Source organism: Pygocentrus nattereri, chromosome 20 (assembly GCF_015220715.1).
Source record: "Pygocentrus nattereri isolate fPygNat1 chromosome 20, fPygNat1.pri, whole genome shotgun sequence".
Lineage (NCBI taxonomy): Eukaryota > Metazoa > Chordata > Actinopteri > Characiformes > Serrasalmidae > Pygocentrus > Pygocentrus nattereri.
This window is the reverse complement of record NC_051230.1, coordinates 839,176-864,325: the sequence shown is the minus strand read 5'-3', so window position 1 is coordinate 864,325 and position 25,150 is coordinate 839,176. Positions and strand designations below refer to the sequence as shown.

The following is a 25,150-nucleotide window of genomic DNA, read 5'->3' as shown; positions in this document are numbered from 1 at the left end:
CAGATAAGTTCTGAGCTGTAGACGGGAGAACGCGGGTTCTTTCTTTGGAATGTGTTGAAGTTGTGATCAATGCGAGTCGGTCCAGTTTAAACTCTACATTCTCCGCGGAGGCTTTTCCGCTGATCGCAGCGGAATCATTCCGACTGAGCGCCGTTTCTTTCCTCATTACCTGCTGCTGGAGGTTCAGCGCAGAGGAAAGCCGAGGCTTCAATCGGCTCCGGGGCTCATTCATGCCGAAAGGCCGCGCCAGTCCACTCTGTTTCACTGCCCAATTATTCCTTCAAAGAGCCGGCCAGGCCGCGAGACGGAGCCGAGACGCCGGGCTGGATCCGAGTGATTGATGGGTACATGTTTAGCGATTAGCTTCGTGCCATGACGCATAGAACCGCCGGAGCGTGATCGCTCTGAGCGGCGGCCGCGCTGAGGTCTTTGAGTATTCATGACTGCCTGTTTACTTCACAGCCCTCACACGTCCACCCACGGACGGGCCGGCTCAGCCCCGCGGTTCTCACCTCTACAGTCTGCAGAACGCTGCCAGGATAGAACAGCATGCAGTGTAAACCCCTACAGCTCTAGAGCCTCATCCAGAAAAACACTGCTAACACTTTCTTCTGCGTGCCTCAGGTTCCAGGTATTAACTGAGCAAGTGTGAAGTGCAAACTACAAAAGCACTAGATAATTATTTTTGGACGTCTTGATGGCGAGTTCCAATGCCCAGTAGGTTCTAGCGCTAGCATGACTGAGATTTCAGGACCCTCAGGACGTCACCCCTCCTTCTCGCCAGCAATCAGCAGGACCATCAGTCAACCTTCATTATGTTAATTCAGAGAGAAGCACTGAGGCAGCAGCTCTGTGGTGCATCCAGTACCTACTACTAACATCTGTCTGTAAATATATAAATATATAATCTACTGATTGTTGTTCTCAGTGTAATTTCTCCATATCATTATCAGTATATTTGATTTTCTACAGTAAATTAACAATAAAAATGTTTTGCACCGCATGTATATATATATATCATTATAAATGCCATTTTTATAGAACTAACTACAGTGGACAGTATTAGCCTTGTCTGCCGCCGTGTGAACCCTGCTGGCTGGCTGGTTCACTCCCACCGAGGCAGCAGCGAACGACTGACTGAACGAACTACCGAAACGAAATGAAACTCCAGCGAGGAAATGTTGGAGTGCTGTTAAACTGAAACAGGGAACAGTGCTTCCAATGCATTACCAAGACAACAGGCGTTAGTCGCTCCACAGCAGGGGAGGGGGCTACGTGGAGTTAAAGTCGAGACCCCCAAGGTAAAATATTCCTCCAGTAAAAGTAGAAGTTCCTCCCTTTAGACCTCCACTTGAGTAAAAGTACTAAAGTATTTCCTTCAAATGTACTTAAGTATAAAGTAAAAGTACTAAAAGAGGAATTCTGGCTCTGATGTCCTGTTATCATTTTTATAACCAGACTGGCTTCATGAACTCATTTCAGGTGAAAGTCCTCCAGCGTCTCTCTTGGTAAACCAGTCTTTTAATAGAAGGTCATTAATTAGTGACGCTGACGTCTATTAAAATGATCAGAAGCACAAAACACTGAAGGTAAACAGTTTCCATCAGGGAGAACCGAGTGGCTCTGAAATCACTTTTTACACACAAGCAAAGTTTCAGTTTCAGATTTATTTACAACTTAGTTCCAAGTTTAAGTTGAATAAAAACTGGCTTTAAACTCAGGATCACAGATGAGCTCCTTTACTATGTTGATCTGTAGGCGTCTGTTCATAAACATAAACCAGCCCAAACTCATTTACTATAAAATGAAATGGTGTTTGTAGAAATTCAGAAAAAAGCCGCGTCAGTCTCGACTGCATATGTGGACATATTTCTATATTGAGCTCTATTTACACAAAGTTAGGTTAGTTCATCATTTATGTTGAACAGACTCTCCCAAAGTTTTACGCTGCTGCGCTGACGTTGAACCGCGTGCTGCACTGGGTCGGTATGACCAACAGGTCAAAACCAGCTCTAAACAAAGTGACCGCTGGGCCCTGATTGGTGCTCTGGCTTTGCGCTTCTTTCGTTTTGACATGTTACGTTTTTATACACACAGAATCCAAAAGGAACCACAGATTTCTCAAAATGTAGGAGGAAAAAGTCGGATATTAGACTCTGAAATGTAGTGGAGTGAAAGGAAAAAGTCGCCCAGAACGGAGAAACTTCAGTACAGATACACCAAAAATACTAAAGTACAGAAACTAATTACATTTACTCAGTTACTCAGTTACTCAGTTACTCAGATACTCAGTCACTGTCCAGCACTGGTTTTTAGCTATGCTAACATACGTCTGCCCATGTTACATGGCAGCTCTGTGGATTTTCTTCATTTGTGCTGGAAGAGCTGTGAGTTAGCCGTCTCTCTCACTAACCGCCAGCGCTGGTGTTTATGGGGACTCTCTCCACTGGGCAAATTGCTACCAGTAAGAAAACCTGTACGTTCAACTTACACATATAGATTTGTTTCTGTAGTGCAGCATGAGCCACTGCTATTGATCTAGACTATTGATGCATTGGCTAGAACATCAGTCTCTCCAGCAGCGCCTGCACTGAATCAGGTCTAACCTCATTCTCCACTACAGCCTCTCCTTTCTTCAAAATTCACGAAGAGTAAAACTTCACCACTAAAAATGTGAATGAGACTTTAAAAATAGGCCGGTGTGCAATCAGTCAGGGCATTTAGCATCAATTTGGGCCACTCTGAGCCACTTCAGAGGGGTTTTAATCTCCCTCTCTGCCATTTTGCACAATTTAACACACATTAAACTGCAGTCTTGCTGCAGCTGAACCCTCCTAATGTCATTTGTTTCCCATTAACTTCTCTCACCTTCACTCCCTCCCTCCCTCCATCTCGCTCTACTTCTGCAGCTGTAGGAACCTCCTGCTTCACCCACCTGCAATAACCGCCCAGCTGAATTCTTTATACCAACTGATTTTACTCTGAATGCTAAAAATACTGGCTGATTCAAAACCTGCTGCGGTAGTAACGGAGTTTAGGAGCCTCTGCTAAAAGGAGCGTCTGCACTCATCAGAGCCAGAATTACTCTTTTAGTACTTTTACTGTAGATACTTTTACTGATTGGTGCTCTGGCTTTGCGCTTCTTTCGTTTTGACATGTTACGTTTTTATACACACAGAAACCAAAAGGAACGACAGATTTCTCAAAAAGTCGCCCAGAATGGAGAAACTTCAGTCCAGATACACGAAAAAATACTTAAGTACAGAAAATAATTACATTTACTCAGTTACTCAGTTACTGCCCTCCACTGCTGCTCAGTGATGCCACAGCCATCTGTAACCTGGAGTCCAAGAAAGTGAAATTGACCCCCCCCCCCCCCCCCCCCCCCCTTCTCTTGCCCTCTCGCCCGCCCCTCATCACACAGTGTGAGCAAAGCTGTTTTCACGAGAGATGTTAAAAATTTCTGAACCCAGATTTCTTTTTTCGGTTCTACAGTGGGAATATTTCTCTGCAATGAGCTTCAGGTCAAAAGAGCCTTATTATAGAGAGAGCTGAGATTGTTCTGAATATTTCCAGATATAATGTAAGGGTGTCACGTCGTATGCAAGAGACTTCAAAGGCGCATTGAAGAAGGTGTTTTAAAAACCAGCCCAGGGTTAAGCGGCTGTGTTGATACTGAGCCTTTGAGTTCAGGACGGTGCTGTAGCAGAGCTGATCAGGATTGCCAGCTTGTTCAGATGGATTGAAATGAAGATGTTAGATGTTTATTGTAGCATAAACATGCTTTTAACGACAGTATTGGCAGGTGTGCAGCAGTGAGTTAGACCCCGGGCTAATTGGTGAGGTATAAGATTCCATTGGTCAGACCATCACTTTAAGATGCATCATGGGCCTGAATGACTTCTTTCACTTGCAGCACTGATCAATATTCACCCAGTATAGCCAGAAACGCTATCGATCACGCTTTGGTCTCTCTGAATACATGCAGTCGTTATAAAGTGGGAATCAATTAGTGCGAGTTAATGAAGTGAGAGGTATTTACTACACAGATCAGGGCAGATTTTTCCCCTTAATAAGGTCAGCAGGGGTCAGTGTAGATACTGATAAACTAGTCAACAAGACAAATGACTAGAGCCCAACAGAAAGCGGTGGCAGCGGGAGCAGCGGTGGCAGCGGGAGCAGCGGCCGTGGAGCTCTGGGTCTGCGATGGTTTAGTGTACCTGCATGAAGTAATTGAGTTTCATTAATGAAGTTCTTTGTGCAAATACGGCTTTTTCTTTTCACATATTGGTAAAAAATACATCATCCAAAGCTGTAGTACATTTTTTAATTACAGTTATTATTTAGTTAAACTAAATTAGAAACTGTGCACTAAAATTTGCAGAAACATTTCATGTTTAGTCGTGTTTTCTTTATTTTACTTATTTATTTAAAACAAAACATGGTTTTCCTTTGACAAGGATCTTATGTCTTTGACTGTATAAATAATACACGACATACACTCATTATAAATGATATACGTGATATATACACTCAGTGACTATAAATGATATACGTGATATAAACACTCAGTGATTATAAATGATATACGTGATATAAACACTCAGTGACTATAAATGATATACGTGATATATACACTCAGTGATTATAAATGATATACGTGATATAAACACTCAGTGACTATAAATGATATACGTGATATAAACACTCAGTGATTATAAATGATATACGTGATATAAACACTCAGTGACTATAAATGATATACGTGATATATACACTCAGTGATTATAAATGATATACGTGATATAAACACTCAGTGACTATAAATGATATACGTGATATATACACTCAATGATTATAAATGATATACGTGATATAAACACTCAGTGATTATAAATGATATACGTGATATAAACACTCAGTGATTATAAATGATATACGTGATATAAACACTCAGTGATTATAAATGATATACGTGATATAAACACTCAGTGACTATAAATGATATACGTGATATATACACTCAGTGATTATAAATGATATACGTGATATAAACACTCAGTGACTATAAATGATATACGTGATATAAACACTCAGTGACTATAAATGATATACGTGATATAAACACTCAGTGATTATAAATGATATACGTGATATAAACACTCAGTGATTATAAATGATATACGTGATATAAACACTCAGTGACTATAAATGATATACGTGATATATACACTCAGTGATTATAAATGATATACGTGATATAAACACTCAGTGACTATAAATGATATACGTGATATAAACACTCAGTGATTATAAATGATATACGTGATATAAACACTCAGTGACTATAAATGATATACGTGATATAAACACTCAGTGATTATAAATGATATACGTGATATAAACACTCAGTGATTATAAATGATATACGTGATATAAACACTCAGTGACTATAAATGATATACGTGATATAAACACTCAGTGATTATAAATGATATACGTGATATATACACTCAGTGAGTATAAATGATATACGTGATATAAACACTCAGTGATTATAAATGATATACGTGATATAAACACTCAGTGATTATAAATGATATACGTGATATAAACACTCAGTGACTATAAATGATATACGTGATATAAACACTCAGTGATTATAAATGATATACGTGATATAAACACTCAGTGATTATAAATGATATACGTGATATAAACACTCAGTGACTATAAATGATATACGTGATATAAACACTCAGTGACTATAAATGATATACGTGATATAAACACTCAGTGATTATAAATGATATACGTGATATAAACACTCAGTGACTATAAATGATATACGTGATATATACACTCAGTGATTATAAATGATATACGTGATATAAACACTCAGTGATTATAAATGATATACGTGATATATACACTCAGTGATTATAAATGATATACGTGATATAAACACTCAGTGATTATAAATGATATACGTGATATATACACTCAGTGACTATAAATGATATACGTGATATAAACACTCAGTGACTATAAATGATATACGTGATATAAACACTCAGTGACTATAAATGATATGCGTGATATAAACACTCAGTGATTATAAATGATATACGTGATATAAACACTCAGTGACTATAAATGATATACGTGATATAAACACTCAGTGATTATAAATGATATACGTGATATAAACACTCAGTGATTATAAATGATATACGTGATATAAACACTCAGTGACTATAAATGATATACGTGATATATACACTCAGTGATTATAAATGATATACGTGATATATACACTCAGTGATTATAAATGATATACGTGATATAAACACTCAGTGATTATAAATGATATACGTGATATAAACACTCAGTGACTATAAATGATATACGTGATATAAACACTCAGTGACTATAAATGATATACGTGATATAAACACTCAGTGATTATAAATGATATACGTGATATAAACACTCAGTGACTATAAATGATATACGTGATATATACACTCAGTGATTATAAATGATATACGTGATATATACACTCAGTGATTATAAATGATATACGTGATATAAGCACTCAGTGACTATAAATGATATACGTGATATAAACACTCAGTGATTATAAATGATATACGTGATATAAACACTCAGTGATTATAAATGATATACGAGATATAAACACTCAGTGACTATAAATGATATACGTGATATAAACACTCAGTGATAATAAATGATATACGTGATATAAACACTCAGTGACTATAAATGATATACGTGATATATACACTCAGTGATTATAAATGATATACGTGATATAAACACTCAGTGACTATAAATGATATACGTGATATAAACACTCAGTGATTATAAATGATATACGTGATATAAACACTCAGTGATTATAAATGATATACGTGATATATACACTCAGTGATTATAAATGATATACGTGATATAAACACTCAGTGATTATAAATGATATACGTGATATAAACACTCAGTGATTATAAATGATATACGTGATATAAACACTCAGTGATTATAAATGATATACGTGATATATACACTCAGTGATTATAAATGATATACGTGATATAAACACTCAGTGATTATAAATGATATACGAGATATAAACACTCAGTGACTATAAATGATATACGTGATATAAACACTCAGTGATTATAAATGACATACGTGATATAAACACTCAGTGAGTATAAATGATATACGTGATATAAACACTCAGTGACTATAAATGATATACGTGATATAAACACTCAGTGATTATAAATGATATACGTGATATAAACACTCAGTGACTATAAATGATATACGTGATATATACACTCAGTGATTATAAATGATATACGTGATATAAACACTCAGTGACTATAAATGATATACGTGATATAAACACTCAGTGACTATAAATGATATACGTGATATAAACACTCAGTGATTATAAATGATATACGTGATATAAACACTCAGTGACTATAAATGATATACGTGATATATACACTCAGTGATTATAAATGATATACGTGATATAAACACTCAGTGACTATAAATGATATACGTGATATAAACACTCAGTGATTATAAATGATATACGTGATATAAACACTCAGTGATTATAAATGATATACGTGATATAAACACTCAGTGACTATAAATTATATACGTGATATAAACACTCAGTGATTATAAATGATATACGTGATATAAACACTCAGTGACTATAAATGATATACGTGATATATACACTCAGTGATTATAAATGATATACGTGATATAAACACTCAGTGACTATAAATGATATACGTGATATAAACACTCAGTGACTATAAATGATATACGTGATATATACACTCAGTGATTATAAATGATATACGTGATATAAACACTCAGTGATTATAAATGATATACGTGATATAAACACTCAGTGACTATAAATGATATACGTGATATAAACACTCAGTGATTATAAATGATATACGTGATATAAACACTCAGTGACTATAAATGATATACGTGATATATACACTCAGTGACTATAAATGATATACGTGATATAAACACTCAGTGACTATAAATGATATACGTGATATAAACACTCAGTGACTATAAATGATATACGTGATATAAACACTCAGTGACTATAAATGATATACGTGATATAAACACTCAGTGACTATAAATGATATACGTGATATATACACTCAGTGATTATAAATGATATACGTGATATAAACACTCAGTGATTATAAATGATATACGTGATATAAACACTCAGTGACTATAAATGATATACGTGATATAAACACTCAGTGATTATAAATGATATACGTGATATAAACACTCAGTGACTATAAATGATATACGAGATATAAACACTCAGTGACTATAAATGATATACGTGATATAAACACTCAGTGATTATAAATGATATACGTGATATAAACACTCAGTGACTATAAATGATATACGAGATATAAACACTCAGTGACTATAAATGATATACGTGATATAAACACTCAGTGATTATAAATGATATACGTGATATAAACACTCAGTGATTATAAATGATATACGTGATATAAGCACTCAGTGACTATAAATGATATACGTGATATAAACACTCAGTGATTATAAATGATATACGTGATATAAACACTCAGTGATTATAAATGATATACGTGATATAAACACTCAGTGACTATAAATGATATACGTGATATAAACACTCAGTGATTATAAATGATATACGTGATATAAACACTCAGTGACTATAAATGATATACGTGATATAAACACTCAGTGATTATAAATGATATACGTGATATAAACACTCAGTGACTATAAATGATATACGTGATATAAACACTCAGTGATTATAAATGATATACGTGATATAAACACTCAGTGATTATAAATGATATACGTGATATAAACACTCAGTGACTATAAATGATATACGTGATATATACACTCAGTGATTATAAATGATATACGTGATATAAACACTCAGTGATTATAAATGATATACGTGATATAAACACTCAGTGATTATAAATGATATACGTGATATATACACTCAGTGAGTATAAATGATATACGTGATATAAACACTCAGTGACTATAAATGATATACGTGATATAAACACTCAGTGACTATAAATGATACACGTGATATATACACTCAGTGATTATAAATGATATACGTGATATAAACACTCAGTGACTATAAATGATATACGTGATATATACACTCAGTGATTATAAATGATATACGTGATATATACACTCAGTGAGTATAAATGATATACGTGATATAAACACTCAGTGACTATAAATGATATACGTGATATATACACTCAGTGATTATAAATGATATACGTGATATATACACTCAGTGATTATAAATGATATACGTGATATAAACACTCAGTGATTATAAATGATATACGTGATATAAACACTCAGTGACTATAAATGATATACGTGATATAAACACTCAGTGACTATAAATGATATATGTTTATATTACGTTTCAGTCTCAGGTGACTCGATTTTTGTCTGGTGAGCTTATGATAAATGCACTAATTGGTTGGAACATGCAGACACTGTTGCTCTCACTAGATGTCGGTGAAGGAAATTGGAAACATTCTGTGGAGATTACAGGATCTTCATGTTCAGGTTCTGCTTTCAAAATATTTTGCCTCATTTACCAACTGGTCTTAAGAAGAAATTTCTTCTTGAACCCTCTCATGTAGTTGTGATGAAGACTCTGACGCACCAGTGTTCTCCTATGGGGGGTTTGTTCTTAGGTAAGAGCAGAATCTACACGCAGTCAAGAGCACAAAGGTGAGAACAGTTCTGCGCTTTAAGATCACGACAGGAATCTGACGGAGACTTTTTCTCAGAACCTTCATCAAGAACAGCCTCAGGAAGATACTGGAGAACGAGGCTTATTGTTGTGGAATTATTGGAAATGATAAATAGATTCTGTAAAGCAGGTTCTTTCCACTCATGCAGCTATACCACAATCCAGCGCTTTATAGATGGAAGGGAATCTTATTTTACAGCGTGACTTATTGAGGCTTAACTCTGAGATCTGTCTGTCAGGGCGGTATCTCCTCCATCGCGCTTTAATAGAAGGGATTCGGTCACACTGAAAGCTCTATATAAAGCAGTGAAACAGGTGGCAGCTTATTGCTGCTCTGGCAGAAGGCTGTGAATAGCATGTGCGATGGTGTCTGTGTCTGCAGAGGGAAATGGATCACTGGAAAGCTGGGATTGATTTTTAAAACATCCCCAAGGACGACAGGGCCAAAGTAAATTATCCCCTTCCCCACAGATAGTGGACCTATATTCACCATATGAAGTATGTATTAGGAATTTGTTTTGCTATATTTAACATCATTTGCATATATATATATATATATATAAACCTTAAATGTGCAGCATGAAATAAAGGCACTGAACCCTGTGGAGTCCCTCAGGGTTCTGTTTTAGGGCCTTTGCTTTTCTCTTTGTACGTGGTACCTCTAGGTGATGTCATTCGGAAACATATTATCAATATTCATAGCTGTGCTGACGACACCCAGATATACATTTCTATTTCTTTTGATGATCGAGGAGAAGTAGACAGGCGAACTAGCTGTGTATGTATTTCTCAAAAGATTTTCTACTGCTAAACCGAAACAAAACTGAAACACTGATTGTTGGTACAGAAACTAAAGCAAGAAAAGTGCTTTATGAGAAACTTGGTTCTTTAGCTTCAAAGTCCAAATGTTCAGTACAAACCTGGATGTGATCTGTTTGTAAACACAGTCACCAAATCGTGTGAGAGCAGAGTTGATCACTGTAATGCTCTTCTTACTGGAGAAAACAGCCCATCCTCTAGAACCCGTACAGAACGCGGCAGCACGGATCCTCATAGCACCGACACAGAGAGCTCATATCACCCCGTTACACACTGCACTGACCGCCTGGACCTTTCAGAGAGAGTTTAAAGCTCTGCTGCTGGTCTTTAAAGCTCTAAATGACCGTAAAGCTCCTGAATGTGTTTATGACCTCAGATCTGCAGATTCTGACCTGCAAACACCTTCAGTGAAACTCAGAGAACGTGGGGAGGCTCTTTCAGTTCTTCTGCTTCTAAACTGTGGAGCTCAGTTCAGCTTTTATTAGACAGTCGAGCTCAGAGCTTCACTTTTAATAAACACATGAGAACGCAGCTCTTTAACTCAGAGCTTTATTATTATTATTATTATTATTATTATTATTATTATCATATAAAGGTGCCAAAAGTGGTTCTCTGGAGTGACACTGTATAAGTTGTGTACGTTTCTTTAGTATTTTTTTCAGACCACAGTATCGCGTTCAGACCGTTGCTGTCAGCTCCAGATATGATGTTGCTCGGTGGCTGAGAGGCGGAGTTGCTACCGTACATTGCATTTTATTAGATGGAGAGTGAGGAATACAGTGCGTAACATTGTTAGAAACCCTTAAACACTCCGGCTGAGTCCCACATGGCTCCTTACGTCCTCCATAGTGCGCTTTGTGAGTTATGAAATTTGGACTTCTACACGGAAACGGTGCACTACATGTCCTGGAGGGAATTGAGCACATGTGGCTCTCAAATGGCCTTTTATTAGACATATTTTGCACTGTTTGGACCCTGGAGTTATTATTTTAAGACCTACGTAGTGCACTACATAGGGAGTAGGGAGCCGTTTGGGATTCAGCCGCTCATGTATTGATTGTGTGCAAAAGTAGCAGACAGTGTGAGAATGTGACCAACACGAATTTCTCCATTTCTCCAATACAGCGAAGATGCCTGGATGATGCGCATGTGAGCGTGTGTGTGTGTGTGTGTGTGTGTGTGTGTGTGTGTGTGTGTGTGTGCGCGTGCGCGTGCACATGTGAGTGTGAATGTGTGTGTGTGAGTGTGTGATCTTATGCCGCCGTATCTGCTGACATATCAGCTCAGCATTAGCAAACCAAATCGACATTAGAGATGACTTCAGGCCCCTAGACGCCATGGCAACCGTGATGAAACGATGACTGCATAAACTAAGACATTATATATATATATGTGTGTGTGTGTGTGTGTGTGTGTGTGTGTGTGTGTGTGTGTGTGTGTGTGTGTGAGTGTGTATATATATATGTGTGTGTGTGTGTGTGTGTGAGTGTGTATATATATATGTGTGTGTGTGTGTGTGTGTGTGTGTGAGTGTGTGTGCGCGTGCACAGAGAGAGAGGTTAGTGAGTTCCCAGTTTGCTCCAATTAATCCCCGCTTTACCCCAAATGAAGTCAATCAGCCAAAACCTGTTTTGTCTCTGAAGTTTGCGTCTTTATTTTTAGCGCTGAGGTTGCAGGGCTGATGTAGCCAAAGGAGGCTAATACTCACAATTAGCATGGTGCTAACTGCCTGCTTATCACTCGCCAGCCTCAAACTGTGTGCAGTGTTTCAGCACCTCTGACAGTCTTGACTCTGTGGTTTCTGTCTCTGTGTGACTGTTAGTTATAAACAAGTACGTTAACATAGCTAAACACAGTAGCAGCGTATAGAAAATGTGCATCAAATGTCTGCTGGTTGCTGTGGTACTGGAGGTGATTGGTAGGTGTTGACAGTAGTACGCTGTGGTATTAGTACACTGTAGTACATTAGTACAGTAGTACGCTGTGGTATTAGTACACTGTAGTACATTAGTACAGTAGTACGCTGTGGTATTAGTACACTGTAGTACATTAGTACAGTAGTATGCTGTGGTATTAGTACACTCTAGTACATTAGTACACTGTGGTATTAGTACACTGTAGTACATTAGTACAGTAGTACACTGTGGTATTAGTACACTGTAGTACATTAGTACAGTAGTATGCTGTGGTATTAGTACACTGTAGTACATTAGTACAGTAGTACACTGTGGTATTAGTACACTGTAGTACATTAGTACACTGTGGTATTAGTACACTGTAGTACATTAGTACAGTAGTACAATGTGGTATTAGTACACTGTAGTACATTAGTACAGTAGTACACTGTGGTATTAGTACACTGTAGTACATTAGTACAGTAGTATGCTGTGGTATTAGTACACTGTAGTACATTAGTACAGTAGTATGCGGTGGTATTAGTACACTGTAGTACATTAGTACACTGTGGTATTAGTACACTGTAGTACATTAGTACAGTAGTACGCTGTGGTATTAGTACACTGTAGTACATTAGTACAGTAGTACAATGTGGTATTAGTACACTGTAGTACATTAGTACAGTAGTACACTGTGGTATTAGTACACTGTAGTACATTAGTACAGTAGTACACTGATTGGTGCTCTGGCTTTGCGCTTCTTTCATTTTGACATGTTACGTTTTTATACACACAGAAACCAAAAGGAACGACAGATTTCTCAAAACGTAGGAGGAAAAAGTCGGATATTAGACTCTGAAATGTAGTGGAGTGAAAGGAAAAAGTCCAGAACGGAGAAACTTCAGTACAGATACACCAAAAATACTAAAGTACAGAAACTAATTACATTTACTCAGATACTCAGTTACTCAGTTACTCATTTACTCATTTACTCAGTTACTCAGTTACTCAGTTACTCTGTTCCACTTTTCTCCAGCGGTTAGCCTGTGATTGTAATGATGTGCAGAACTTTGCTGAACACACTTTCTCCTGCATTCGTTCACTCGTTCCGTCTTCTGTCTCGCCGAAGTGAACGAGTCAGAGCTCTGTCTGTTATGCCAGTGTTAATTATATGAGGCAGTTTTATATGATGTATAGTGCAGATTAAGCTCAGGATGATTGAAGGTCTAAGCCATATTTCACTAATCAGCCCCTTGAAAACCCCCTAATAATCAATAGGACTATAAAACAGTACAATAAACAGCTTAAATGGGCATCTGCGCTCTGACAGCGGGGATAAAAGCCTGGCTGTCGTTCAGACACGTCCACCTGTCTTTTGACTGAAGGTGGTGCACAAGGTGTGTGTAGGTGTGTGTGTGATGTGTGTGTGTATACACACACACACACACACACAGATATATATACATATATTTATATATATATATAGAGCTGATGTCAGAAGAAAACCTTGCACCTTACAGGAGAAGGACAAAATATACTTCACTTTTAATGAAAGTTAATGGATCCAGAATTTTATCCAAGTCATTTTGTGCCGTTTCTTTTGGTCCATTCATCATGAAATTTATAAACAATGTAAAAAACAACAATGTAGTTCCAGATTATGTCAAAAACTGAAAAACCTATAGATGTTTGTGTATGTATGAAATTATGTATGTACAGAAATTATGTTCTGATCTATTTAAATCCAAGACAGTAATAAGCTATTATAGGATATTTTCTGGTGGGAGGAGTCTGTCCCAAACCCTAGCCCCTACATTTCCATATAAATATAATGCTTAGATTTTGTTTTGTTTTTTTGTTTGTGTTGCAGTTCACCACTTTTAGGTGTTTTAATGTTAAGGTTAATGATTTTCTGTGTGAACAGCTGGTCAAAGCTGTGTTTGCTGAGTTTCTGAGCTCAAATTGAGCCAAAATTGGCACTGAAACAGTCACGACTGACACATTTGGTACAGTTTGTTGGGGTTATGACTGTTTTGTTGGTGAAAAAATGGCTCAGCCATTAGATTTAATCAAATAAACATAATTAGGGTTCAGAGTCACTCAGAGCAAAAGGACTTTAGTCTAAAGTCCACGATCAGTTAAATGTCCCAAGTGTGTTGTCAACACATGGAATGATCCATGTATTCTAAGAGAGAACCACATTAGCAGCTTTGGAGTGGTGCTATAAACACACAGCCCTGCATAATTAATAGCACAGTTTAGAATAAATGAGCAAGAAACGCTGTAAAAATGTTTCTCGTCTCGATCTCACAGCGATATAGAAATCAAGCCTCTTATCAAGTTATTCAAAGAAAAAATCACATGAAAAAGCAGATCTTTGTGGAGAGGCCTGTGTTCGGCACTAAAGACTTAGCTTTGTATGTGAAAACCAGCCTTTGTGAAATTGAATTGTGTTTTATTGTTATGAGTTTGGCATCATATTAAGCTGGAACACTGGCGTTCCATACACAGGGATTTGTTACTGAGTGTATGCTTTGTTAATGAGATAAACCGATCGATCGTGGCTGTTTGTCAGTCATAAATAGCGGTTTCTTGCTCGGAGGATGGGCTGGAAGCCCTGGTGTAGTAAATGTATTGCTGTTCTCTTTAATGACCTTTCTGAAGGCTGCGCTCTTCGTTAGTGAACTGCGGTGAAAAGCGCCTGGCAGAGAGCTGATTTGCAGTTTGTGTGCGGATGGAAATGTGTTCCGTCACAGATTGCTGCATAACTCATTGAAATTGCAATCAGTATCGTAATCAGCGGGATCGGCCGCTCTCAGCGGCGTATTATATACCATGATTACGTGTCACCGCTTTTTGTTTCCCATTATAAAATGTCATATGTCGGAGTGTCAGGCGAGGCGCCGGCTATATTTCCATATTTCCATCTGATTAAAGCCCTCATCGTGGAGCTTCTGAGCTAAGGCCTTGATTTGTCTTGCCTGTAGAGGAGACTGTAAATCAAATACAAGCCGTTTTCTAACAAATAATAGTGCATTAGTGCAAAACTCAGTTCTAAAAAAGTTGGGAGAGAGTGCTGCTAAAAACAGAAAGCGGCGATTTGTAAACCCACTTCGACCTGTATTTAAACAAGAACACCACAAAGGTAAAACGTGATGTTCTATCTGATCAACATCATCGTTTTTCTTTGTAAATATGCGGCCATTCCGAAATGAATGCATCGCAACATGTTCCAAGGAGTTGAGGGCAGGAGAGGATAAGACTAGAAACATTGAGACATCTTAAAAGTCCTGTTATGCTTTTCTCTCCTTCCTTCCTTTAGTGTATTGTAGCTTTTTGTTCATGTAAACGTTCTGAGTACCGAAGCTCAGCATTCCCTGAAACTCTCCCACAGAACCCACTTTTCTCAGCTGCCTCGTTGGAATTCCAGCCTCAGTCTCGTAACACAGTCCTTACTGTTCGGACCCCTCACACAGCGCACAGCGGCTACTGGAGGAGGAAGAGTGTGTTCAATGTTGCATCCATGTGGAGAAGAGGCTAACCGGACTTTCAGGATCCACTCTGATCCAAGCTGAGGCGGGGCTTAAAGATACAGGAGCTCTGACAGAGTGCTTCACACAGAGCGGGAATAGAGATGGACAATCTGAGATAAATGTTTTTTGAGCACTGAAGCATCTACATTTATTCTAGCGCCACAACTGAATGTCCATGACCCTCAACCCCTCAGGAATACTTCGATGAAATGTCATCAATAAACACCATCCGGCGCTGCATCCGGCGCTGCATCCACAAAAGAATGTACACTGTACAGCGGGAGTCACATAACAACCATGTCCAGAAACGCCACCAACTTCTCTGGGCTCAAGCTCATCTGAACTGGAAGAATGCTTGGTGGAAACCTGTACTGGGGTCAGATGAGTCCACCTTTTGGATTATTTATGGAAATAATGGACGTTGAGTTCTCCAGACCAAAAAAGAAAAGGACCACCCACATTGTTACCAGTGTAAAGTTGCTGCAACACATGCTGCCTTCTTAAAAAATATGTTTTTTCAAGGGTTCTTTAGTGAAGTTCAGTGTAGAATCATACAAAGAACTGTGTGGTTCTATACTGAACCACTATCTTTACTAATGAACCCTTGAATAGCCATCTTTTTTAAGAAGGCAACATATGTTTCACCAGAAAGGCATCTGCTGTTGTTACTGTGTTAAGTTTATATACAGTAGAAGAACCATTTTTTGTTGCTATATAGAAACAGGTTCTATGTAGAACCATACATAACACATTCTCCATCAATCTGGAGAAGCATTTTTACCATGATTAAAACCATTTGAGTATTTATGGTTCTATGTAGACCCATTGTCTTTACTAAAGAACCCTTGAAGAACCATGTTTAGCACATTATGAAGAGTAAAACAGGACAATGAAGGCCCTGTGCAGTTGATCTTTAAAGGAAAGGTGATATAATACAGTGGGAAACATGATCCTGTTCCAACTATTTAGGCTGTTTTAAATTTAAAACAGGATGAACAGAATCAAGAAGTCCCTGCTTTCTGTTTTATTAAGAGCCTTTCACACACTGTCCCAACTTTTTTTGGAATCATTATTAAGTTATTGAGGAATTTTTCTACCGCCATCCTGTTAAGCCTGTCCAGCCGCTCAGTAGCTATGAAGGAGCACATTAGTGGGTGGAGTTTGAGGCGGTAATTGATAAGGCTGCAGTTAAAAGGTGTAATACTGGTTTTTCTTCTGTGTAGGTGTGGCAGTGTGGGGGCAGTATGGAGGTGCTGCCGTGCGCTCGAGTCGCCCACATTGAACGCACAAAGAAGCCGTACAACAACGACATCGACTACTACGCCAAACGCAATGCGCTGAGGGCCGCAGAGGTGTGGATGGATGAGTTCAAATCACACGTCTACATGGCCTGGAACATCCCCATGAACGTAAGTCTGAACACATTAATTGCGTTAGTGTCGCTTCTCTACATTAAATAGTTGTTTAAATGTAGCTTTATCCACCAAAACACCACCATTCATCAAACACCATCATTCTCCACCAAAACACTACCATTCTCCACCAAACACTACCATTCTCCACCAAACACCATCATTCTCCACCAAACACCATCATTCTCCACCAAACACTGCCATTCTCTAACAAACACCATCATTCTCCACCAAAACACTACCATTCTCAAACACCAACATTCCCCACCAAACACTACCATTCATCAAACACCATCATTCTCCACCAAAACACTACCATTTTCAAACACCAACATTCCCCACCAAACACTACCATTCATCAAACACCATCATTCTCCACCAAACATCATTCTCTAACACCATCATTCTCCACCAAACACTACCATTCATCAAACACCATCGTTCTCCACCAAACATCATTCTCTAACACCATCATTCTCCACCAAACACTACCATTCATCAAACACCATCATTCTCCACCAAACACTGCCATTCTCTAACAAACACCATCATTCATCAAACACCATCATTCTCCACCAAACATCATTCTCCACCAAAACACTACCATTCTCAAACACCAACATGCTCATCCAAACACCAACATTCATCAAACACCAGAATTCTCCACCAAACACCATCATTCTCCACCAAACACTCCCATTCTCTAACAAACACCATCATTCTCCACCAAACACTCCCATTCTCTAACAAACACCATCATTCTCCACCAAACACCCCCATTCTCTAACACCAACATGCTCATCCAAACACCAACATTCATCAAACACCAGAATTCTCCACCAAACACCATCATTCTCCACCAAACACTCCCATTCTCTAACAAACACCATCATTCTCCACCAAACACTCCCATTCTCTAACAAACACCATCATTCTCCACCAAACACTACCATTCTCTAACAAACACCATCATTCTCTAACAAACACCATCATTCTCCACCAAACACTCCCATTCTCTAACAAACACCACTATTCTCCACCAAACACTCCCATTCTCTAACAAACAGCATCATTCTCTAACAAACACCATCATTCTCCACCAAACACTCCCATTCTCTAACAAACACCATCATTCTCCACCAAACATCATTCTCTAACACCATCATTCTCCACCAAACACTACCATTCATCAAACACCATCATTCTCCACCAAACATCATTCTCTAACACCATCATTATCCACCAAACACTACCATTCATCAAACACCATCATTCTCCACCAAACATCATTCTCTAACACCATCATTCTCCACCAAACATCATTCTCTAACACCATCATTATCCACCAAACACCATCATTCTCTAACAAACACCATCATTCTCCACCAAACACTCCCATTCTCTAACAAACACCATCATTCTCCACCAAACACCCCATTCTCTAACACCAACATGCTCATCCAAACACCAACATTCATCAAACACCAGAATTCTCCACCAAACACCATCATTCTCCACCAAACACTACCATTCTCTAACAAACACCATCATTCTCTAACAAACACCATCATTCTCCACCAAACACTCCCATTCTCTAACAAACACCATCATTCTCCACCAAACACCCCATTCTCTAACACCAACATGCTCATCCAAACACCAACATTCATCAAACACCAGAATTCTCCACCAAACACCATCATTCTCCACCAAACACTCCCATTTTCTAACAAACACCACTATTCTCCACCAAACACTCCCATTCTCTAACAAACAGCATCATTCTCTAACAAACACCATCATTCTCCACCAAACACTCCCATTCTCTAACAAACACCATCATTCTCCACCAAACACCCCATTCTCTAACACCATCACTATCCACCAAACACTACCATTCATCAAACACCATCATTCTCCACCAAACATCATTCTCTAACACCATCATTCTCCACCAAACATCATTCTCTAACACCATCATTATCCACCAAACACCATCATTCTCTAACAAACACCACCATTCTCCATCAAACACTCCAATTCTCCACCAAACACCATCATTCTCCACCAAACACCATCATTCTCCACCAAACACTCCCATTCTCTAACAAACACCATCATTCTCCATCAAACACTCCAATTCTCCACCAAACACCATCATTCTCCACCAAACACCATCATTCTCCACCAAACACTCCCATTCTCTAACAAACACCATCATTCTCCACCAAACACTCCCATTCTCTAACAAACACCATCATTCTCCACCAAACACCCCCATTCTCTAACACCAACATGCTCATCCAAACACCAACATTCATCAAACACCAGAATTCTCCACCAAACACCATCATTCTCCACCAAACACTCCCATTCTCTAACAAACACCATCATTCTCCACCAAACACTCCCATTCTCTAACAAACACCATCATTCTCCACCAAACACTACCATTCTCTAACAAACACCATCATTCTCTAACAAACACCATCATTCTCCACCAAACACTCCCATTCTCTAACAAACACCACTATTCTCCACCAAACACTCCCATTCTCTAACAAACAGCATCATTCTCTAACAAACACCATCATTCTCCACCAAACACTCCCATTCTCTAACAAACACCATCATTCTCCACCAAACATCATTCTCTAACACCATCATTCTCCACCAAACACTACCATTCATCAAACACCATCATTCTCCACCAAACATCATTCTCTAACACCATCATTATCCACCAAACACTACCATTCATCAAACACCATCATTCTCCACCAAACATCATTCTCTAACACCATCATTCTCCACCAAACATCATTCTCTAACACCATCATTATCCACCAAACACCATCATTCTCTAACAAACACCATCATTCTCCACCAAACACTCCCATTCTCTAACAAACACCATCATTCTCCACCAAACACCCCATTCTCTAACACCAACATGCTCATCCAAACACCAACATTCATCAAACACCAGAATTCTCCACCAAACACCATCATTCTCCACCAAACACTCCCATTCTCTAACAAACACTCCCATTCTCTAACAAACACCATCATTCTCCACCAAACACTCCCATTCTCTAACAAACACCATCATTCTCTAACAAACACCATCATTCTCCACCAAACACTCCCATTTTCTAACAAACACCACTATTCTCCACCAAACACTCCCATTCTCTAACAAACAGCATCATTCTCTAACAAACACCATCATTCTCCACCAAACACTCCCATTCTCTAACAAACACCATCATTCTCCACCAAACACCCCCATTCTCTAACACCAACATGCTCATCCAAACACCAACATTCATCAAACACCAGAATTCTCCACCAAACACCATCATTCTCCACCAAACACTCCCATTCTCTAACAAACACCATCATTCTCCACCAAACACTCCCATTCTCTAACAAACACCATCATTCTCCACCAAACACTCCCATTCTCTAACAAACACCATCATTCTCTAACAAACACCATCATTCTCCACCAAACACTCCCATTCTCTAACAAACACCACTATTCTCCACCAAACACTCCCATTCTCTAACAAACAGCATCATTCTCTAACAAACACCATCATTCTCCACCAAACACTCCCATTCTCTAACAAACACCATCATTCTCCACCAAACATCATTCTCTAACACCATCATTCTCCACCAAACACTATCATTCATCAAACACCATCATTCTCCACCAAACATCATTCTCTAACACCATCATTATCCACCAAACACTACCATTCATCAAACACCATCATTCTCCACCAAACATCATTCTCTAACACCATCATTCTCCACCAAACATCATTCTCTAACACCATCATTATCCACCAAACACCATCATTCTCTAACAAACACCATCATTCTCCACCAAACACTCCCATTCTCTAACAAACACCATCATTCTCCACCAAACACCCCATTCTCTAACACCAACATGCTCATCCAAACACCAACATTCATCAAACACCAGAATTCTCCACCAAACACCATCATTCTCCACCAAACACTCCCATTCTCTAACAAACACCATCATTCTCCACCAAACACTCCCATTCTCTAACAAACACCATCATTCTCTAACAAACACCATCATTCTCCACCAAACACTCCCATTTTCTAACAAACACCACTATTCTCCACCAAACACTCCCATTCTCTAACAAACAGCATCATTCTCTAACAAACACCATCATTCTCCACCAAACACTCCCATTCTCTAACAAACACCATCATTCTCCACCAAACACCCCATTCTCTAACACCCTCATTATCCACCAAACACTACCATTCATCAAACACCATCATTCTCCACCAAACATCATTCTCTAACACCATCATTCTCCACCAAACATCATTCTCTAACACCATCATTATCCACCAAACACCATCATTCTCTAACAAACACCACCATTCTCCACCAAACACTCCCATTCTCTAACAAACACCATGATTCTCCACCAAACACTCTCATTCTCTAACAAACACCATCATTCTCCATCAAACACTCCAATTCTCCACCAAACACCATCATTCTCCACCAAACACCATCATTCTCCACCAAACACTGCCATTCTCCACCAAACACCATCATTCTCTAACACCATCATTCTCCACCAAACATCATTCTCCACCAAAACACTACCATTCTCAAACACCAATATGCTCATCCAAACACCAACATTCATCAAACACCAGAATTCTCCACCAAACACCATCATTCTCCACCAAACACTCCCATTCTCTAACAAACACCATCATTCTCCACCAAACACCCCCATTCTCTAACACCAACATGCTCATCCAAACACCAACATTCATCAAACACCAGAATTCTCCACCAAACACCATCATTCTCCACCAAACACTCCCATTCTCTAACAAACACCATCATTCTCCACCAAACACTACCATTCTCTAACAAACACCATCATTCTCCACCAAACACTCCCATTCTCTAACAAACACCAGAATTCTCCACCAAACACCATCATTCTCCACCAAACACTCCCATTCTCTAACAAACACCATCATTCTCTAACAAACACCATCATTCTCCACCAAACACTTCCATTCTCTAACAAACACCATCATTCTCCACCAAATACTCCCATTCTCCACCAAACACTCCCATTCTCCACCAAACACCATCATTCTCTAACACCATCATTCCAAATAGCGATGATGTATGTTAGTGATGATCGTGACTGTTTATGTTTGTTAGTGTGTTTATTTGTGCTGGTCTTCAGAATCCAGGTGTGGACTTTGGGGATGTATCTGAGCGGGTTGCTCTCAGGAACAGGCTGAAGTGTAAAAGTTTCCACTGGTACTTGGAGCACGTCTACCCGGAGATGAGGATCTACAACGACACCATCACCTACGGAGAGGTCAGTGTTTACTCGTGTGTTTATATTTAGGAAAGCTAACGCTTTATACTATGGGCCATTTTAATAGGACCCAGTGGTAACCGCGCTACACTGTGGTGTACTAACTAGATCATATTCGTGATGTGAATCAGAACTCATCTCTACATGTGTCCTCAATAAAGGCAGTCAGTCACGTTACCACCTCCAGGCTGAGGCATTATAACGTAGTACCCTCTCTCAGTAGCCCCCCCTAGTGGCCACTGCACTGGCAGATATTTTTAATTAATATAATGAAATGAAAATATTTCTCCCCATAACCTGTTATCAGTAACTACACACTTAAAAACAGATGGTTCTTTAGTAAAGACAGTGGTTCTATTTTGGATCATGAGTTCTACATAGAACCATTTCGTGCTAAATGGTTCTTTGCATGGTAAAACGGTTCTTCAGATTGATACAGATTGTGTTGTATATGATTCTATATAGAATATTTTTGAAAATCATTCTGTGTAGAATAATTTTGAAAATGGTTCTATGTAGCACCAAAAACGGTTCTTCTACTGTTGCAATCTTGACATTGTAACAATAGCAGAACCTTTTTGGTGCTATAAAGAACCGTGGAATGAACAACACTTCCATTCCTCAGCCAGATATCTTGAAACCCAGTGGTCACATGAAAACAGTTCATGAATGTTTAAACACTGAAAGTGTTCCAGGTTGTTTGTGTGGCTGATGTCCTGCACAGAGAGGGTTTTTGTGTAAAGTTCTGCTTTACGGTTCCACGTTTACAACAGAAATGAACAAAGCTGTGAGGTAAAGTGCGTCAGACTGAGACACAAATCTGTACATCACAGCCGTGTCTACTGTCAGACTCACTGAGATGTAAAGATGATTGGTCTCCATAGCAACGGCCTGGCAAGCATCACAATTAGCTCCAATTTCCTCATAATGAGACTTAATGAGATGGTTATTAGCCTCGGAGCGTGTATGGGAGCTGAACTGTGTAAAGTATTTGGGAATTTGTGCAGGAAGCAGAAAACTGTCATTTATCAAACAATCTGACTCTCGAGTCCAGATGTACGAAGACTTTTGCCTCAAGGTTTCTGGTAAAAATAAGAAAATCACACACACACACACACACACGTATATATGTATATGTACAACCCCATTTCCAAAAATTTTGGGAAGCTGTACTTTTACTTTTACAAAATGTAAATAAAAACAAAATGCAATGATGTGCAAATTATTAAAACCCTATTTCACTAAAAATAGAAAAATATATTCCCATTTTGAATAAAAACCTAAGAAACAAAGAAAACCACTGTCTGTGAACACAGTTCATCACTGCATCCATAAACGCTGTTAAACTCTAAAACACAAAGAAGAACCCAAATATAAACAGGATCCAGAAACGCTGCCACCTTCTCTGGGCCTGAGCTCATTTAAAATGGACTGAGGGGAGGTGGAAAAGTGTCCGGCGGTCCGACGAATCAACATTTGAAATTCTTTTAGGAAATCATGGACACTGTGTCCTCCGGGCTGAAGACCACTCAGCTTGTTATCAGCGCTCAGTTCTAAAGCCAGTATTCATGATGGTTTAGGGGGCATTAGTGCTCATGGCCTGGGTGACCTGCTCATCTGTGAAGGCTCCATTAAAGCTGAATGATATAAACATGTTTTATCAACATCTGCTGCCGTCCAGACGACGTCTTTTTCAGGGAAGGCCTTGATTATTTCAGCAGGACGATGTCAAACCACATTCTGCATGTATTACAGCAGCACTGCTCCGTATTAAGAGTCCGGGCACTAAACTGACCTGCCTGCAGTCCAGACCGGTCAACACTGAGGACATTTGGCGCATTATAAAATGAAAATTACGACGAAGGAGCCTCTGAAACTGATGATCAGCTGAAATCCTGAATCAGACAAGAACAGAAACCATTTCACTGTCAGAGCTGCAGCAGCGTCTCCTCAGTTCCCAAACACTGACAGAGCTGTTAAAGAAGAGGTGATGGACTCAGTGGAAAACAGACCCGTCCCAACTTTAATGTTGTTGGCATTAAATTAATAAATGAGCATAGAATTTTCAAAAAACAATTAAATTTCTCAGCTTCATCATATTTAATATGCTTAATATCATTGATATTTATTGTATGTGTGAAGTTCACTGTCAACAACATTTATCATA

At 38.7% G+C, this 25,150-nt stretch overlaps 1 protein-coding gene across 1 annotated transcript in view; it reads left to right on the top strand.

The window, feature by feature from the left end:
• Positions 1-25,150, top strand: part of galnt9 (polypeptide N-acetylgalactosaminyltransferase 9) — a 149,060-nt gene that overhangs the window by 112,781 nt on the left and 11,129 nt on the right. Inside the window, exons 8-9 of the mRNA XM_037531864.1 lie at positions 17,381-17,566; positions 22,846-22,983. Coding sequence (XP_037387761.1) covers positions 17,381-17,566; positions 22,846-22,983 — 324 coding nt within the window. The remainder of the gene's footprint in view (positions 1-17,380; positions 17,567-22,845; positions 22,984-25,150) is intronic.